Source organism: Macadamia integrifolia, chromosome 13, assembly GCF_013358625.1.
Source record: "Macadamia integrifolia cultivar HAES 741 chromosome 13, SCU_Mint_v3, whole genome shotgun sequence".
Taxonomy (NCBI): domain Eukaryota; kingdom Viridiplantae; phylum Streptophyta; class Magnoliopsida; order Proteales; family Proteaceae; genus Macadamia; species Macadamia integrifolia.
Genome location: NC_056569.1, coordinates 196047 through 199331, shown reverse-complemented (window position 1 = coordinate 199331; position 3285 = coordinate 196047). Strand labels below are relative to the sequence as shown.

General features: G+C 39.4%; 1 protein-coding gene across 1 annotated transcript in view; it reads right to left on the bottom strand.

Moving 5' to 3' along the window:
• Positions 1–93: 93 nt before the first annotated feature.
• Positions 94–3285, bottom strand: part of LOC122059348 (vacuolar protein sorting-associated protein 35B-like) — a 25578-nt gene continuing 22386 nt past the window's right edge. The window contains exons 19-22 of the mRNA XM_042622080.1: positions 3123–3230; positions 2932–3035; positions 949–1071; positions 94–852 (exon numbers count right to left, since the gene is read on the bottom strand). Of these exons, the coding sequence (XP_042478014.1) occupies positions 645–852; positions 949–1071; positions 2932–3035; positions 3123–3230 (543 nt within the window). The 3' untranslated portion in view covers positions 94–644. The remainder of the gene's footprint in view (positions 853–948; positions 1072–2931; positions 3036–3122; positions 3231–3285) is intronic.

Below are 3285 nucleotides of genomic sequence, written 5' to 3'. Positions count from 1 at the left end.
AAAAAAAAAAAAAATAGCGGGGGCAGGAGGTAAAGAGTATTTGAAGCATTCCATAGGGTAAAAGAAAAGGATTTGAATCAATGGAAATGTAAATATGACAAAAGAATCATCTTTTAACTGCCCTTTCTGTTATACACTGAACATTTTATAATAAGTTACTTTACAACATCAACCTACCATGATCACCTTTAAAGGGGGGGGGGGGGGGGGGAAGAAGAAGAAAACAATGTTCTGGCTTCCAAATGGTCAAAGGGTCATTCACGATATGACTCAGTGTGTGTGTAGCAACCGCAGGGGAAGGATACATAGTTCCCCACCTAGGAGTGACAAAACTGTGTGGGTGTGGCAACAGCAGTGGAGGGCTACATAGTTCCCCCACCAAAGAGTGAGAATGCCGATAAAAGGCACACTGCATTGGATCAGTAGAAGGAACTACCTACCTTTCTTTTGACTTTTGGGGTCCTCACCCCTTCTGTCCACAGAGTTGTTCACTTTGTAAAGAAAATGGAGAAATGGCAAACTGAAAAATCTCTTTCATTTCGTTGGGGTGAACTGAAACCAAGCCCTCGAACCATTCTGATCCCCCTCCTCACAACACAACTAGTCGCAGCTTTACATCTTGGAAATGTCTACCTTCATGCAAATCAGACCTTGATGGGCTCATATTTTTCACCCATTGCACCACCTTTCTGTTTCTGGAACTGAATGTAGCGCAATGTGCTGGCAAAAAATGCTTCTGCAGATGGATCTGATGTCGTATCACTTTGCATCTCTGTCGTGATTAGTTCAATAAGGCCCTGAATTGCTGCACTACTGATCTGAGGGTTCCCCTTCTCAAAGAAATAAAGATACCTGGAATAAAAATAAGAGAAGGTTTGTTAGACCATTCAGCAAAGAACAGCAAAAAAGATCACAATGAACAGTAGTATAGATATTGGTTGAGTCTACTTGTTCAGTATTTCGATGAAGAGTGTGACTAGTCCACTGCTACTGCTACCCCTTGTCACATTGGCCATCTGTTGTTGAGCAGCATTTGCAATCCTTAATGCACGCTTTAGGCATAGCAGGACCCTGGAGAAAGGAAGAAAATGATTTGGCAATGGCATGATTTATTTCCTAGTTGCCAACATATGAGAAACTACAGGCACCAAGCCTCGAGTATCCAAGTACCAGATAAATCCCCACCAAGACTAATTGTTGAACAACCAATGGAAGAGCTCTTTGCACTACTAAAAGATAGAATCCTTACAGATAACATGAGTACATTCAAATAAAGCCAGAATGAGAAGTTTTCAACAAGATTGCTTCCAATAGGGTTTCGCGGCTAAGGTCAAGTAATCATATCCAAGAGGCATATCACACGTTAGCTCAATTTGACGATTTAGCCGACTATCAGAATGGAAATCATAAAAACAAGCGCAATAATACCTATGTTTCACCAAAGGGGATATAGCTCAGTTAGCAAGGACCAACACCTCATCCAATGCCTGTGGGAAATTATGCAGTCTCCAATATGTCGGTCTGTAAATATGTTAGACTCTTATGATGTACCCCTTGATAGTTATTAGTAATGATGTTTTCTTTTCTTCATCAAGAAAAAGAAGAAGAAAAAACACATCATCATTAAGAGGTCATGAATGCTCTCCTTGGGCCTAACTATCAGAAGGGGGGGGGAAAGTTTCTAAGTATTCTAGAAAAGTGCCAAGAATCTGGCTTCAGCCCCACATAATCTGTTATATACATTGAAGCAGCATGTATAACACTTGGCCAGGTTGGATCCTAAGCCTGTTCATGCTCAGCTCTATTTTCGCACACACAAATACACATAGGGCTTTCAGTTTTCTAACTTCTCTTTCTCACATTTATCTTTGTTAAGACTTTTAATGCCAACAAGAGTATCTTCGTTTTACCAAGAAAAAGGTTATGAATTGTTAGGAATAATATAACCATCAACCTGAAAATGAATTGCCGTAACCTTAACTGGACATTATTGTTCGACCACTTATCATCAAATAAACATCTGGAAACCCATGTATTAGACACAAGTCTGTTACAGAACTTTGGTGGTCATTTCTGCATATACAAGTCTTTAATGGTATACCCGGTAGGTTTCGTCCCATTGTGTATCTCGTTATCTTTCGAACCAGGGATTCTGGTCCTTCCTCCACCTCCATTAGGATAGGATTGCCACTTGTCCTCTCATTCGGTTTTTTACAAGGTCATGAAACTCAATTCAACTCAGCCTTATCCCAACTAAATGAGGTCAGCTAAATGGATCGTTTCTCTAATCAGCTATATTCAAAGCCATACTTGTTACTATCGTAAGCTAAGTGTGTCTTCCTTCACCACTTCTCCTCGGATCATTTTAGGCCTACCCCTGGCTCTTTTAGCAACTCCACTTCAACCTAAATCAAATCACCCCTCTGTACTGGAGCATTCAAAGGCCTCCATTGCACATAGCCATAACACCTCAAATGACTTTCTCGCAACTTATCATGTATCTGAGAGCTACTCCTAAATTAGTTATAATTTCTTAATTCCTTATTTTATCTTTTCTAGTTTTACCACTCAATTCATCTCAACCACCTCTCTTCAGCCACACTTTAAGTGTATTAATGCAACTAATTGGTCAGAAAAGGTAAAAAAATTTACCCTATACAGTGATTGTTAGAAAATTAATTATCATCAAAATAGAAAATTATTAAATAAATAAATAAATAAAACAGACATAAGTAAATATATTGGTTACATCCTACTCATATAACACTGGGCTAGATCCTTTGGGCCATGAGCAAGCTGGTGAAGGTACTGCTCTATTAGCGCACCTTACCCCAGATGAACCCATCTACAACATAATAACAAGTCCACAGGCATGAATGAACATATTGTAGCACGAGTATAAATGCACGTGTCAAGTGTATAGAAGTGCACCTTTCTCCATCCTTGACACCCTCCTGTTCATCTACCCAGAAGAGATGCGAACATGCATAAACTGCTCTGCACTGATCAGGTTTCTTTAAAAGTTTTGCCGAATACTGGTCAATTAAAAAATGTATATTATTAGGGGTTACAGCATTGATTGGCTAAAATGGCTCAATAATCAGATTTAATAGAACTATTACCCCAGTGGCCTTATGTGTGAGTGTATCCCTGTTCTCAACACCAAATACATTCATCCTCTGAAGAGTCCCTATTATTAGGTGAATTGCAGTAACTTGTGCTTTTGAATCCTACAACAATGTACACATCCTCGTGAGCAAACAATAATTGTAGTGCAACGCCTCC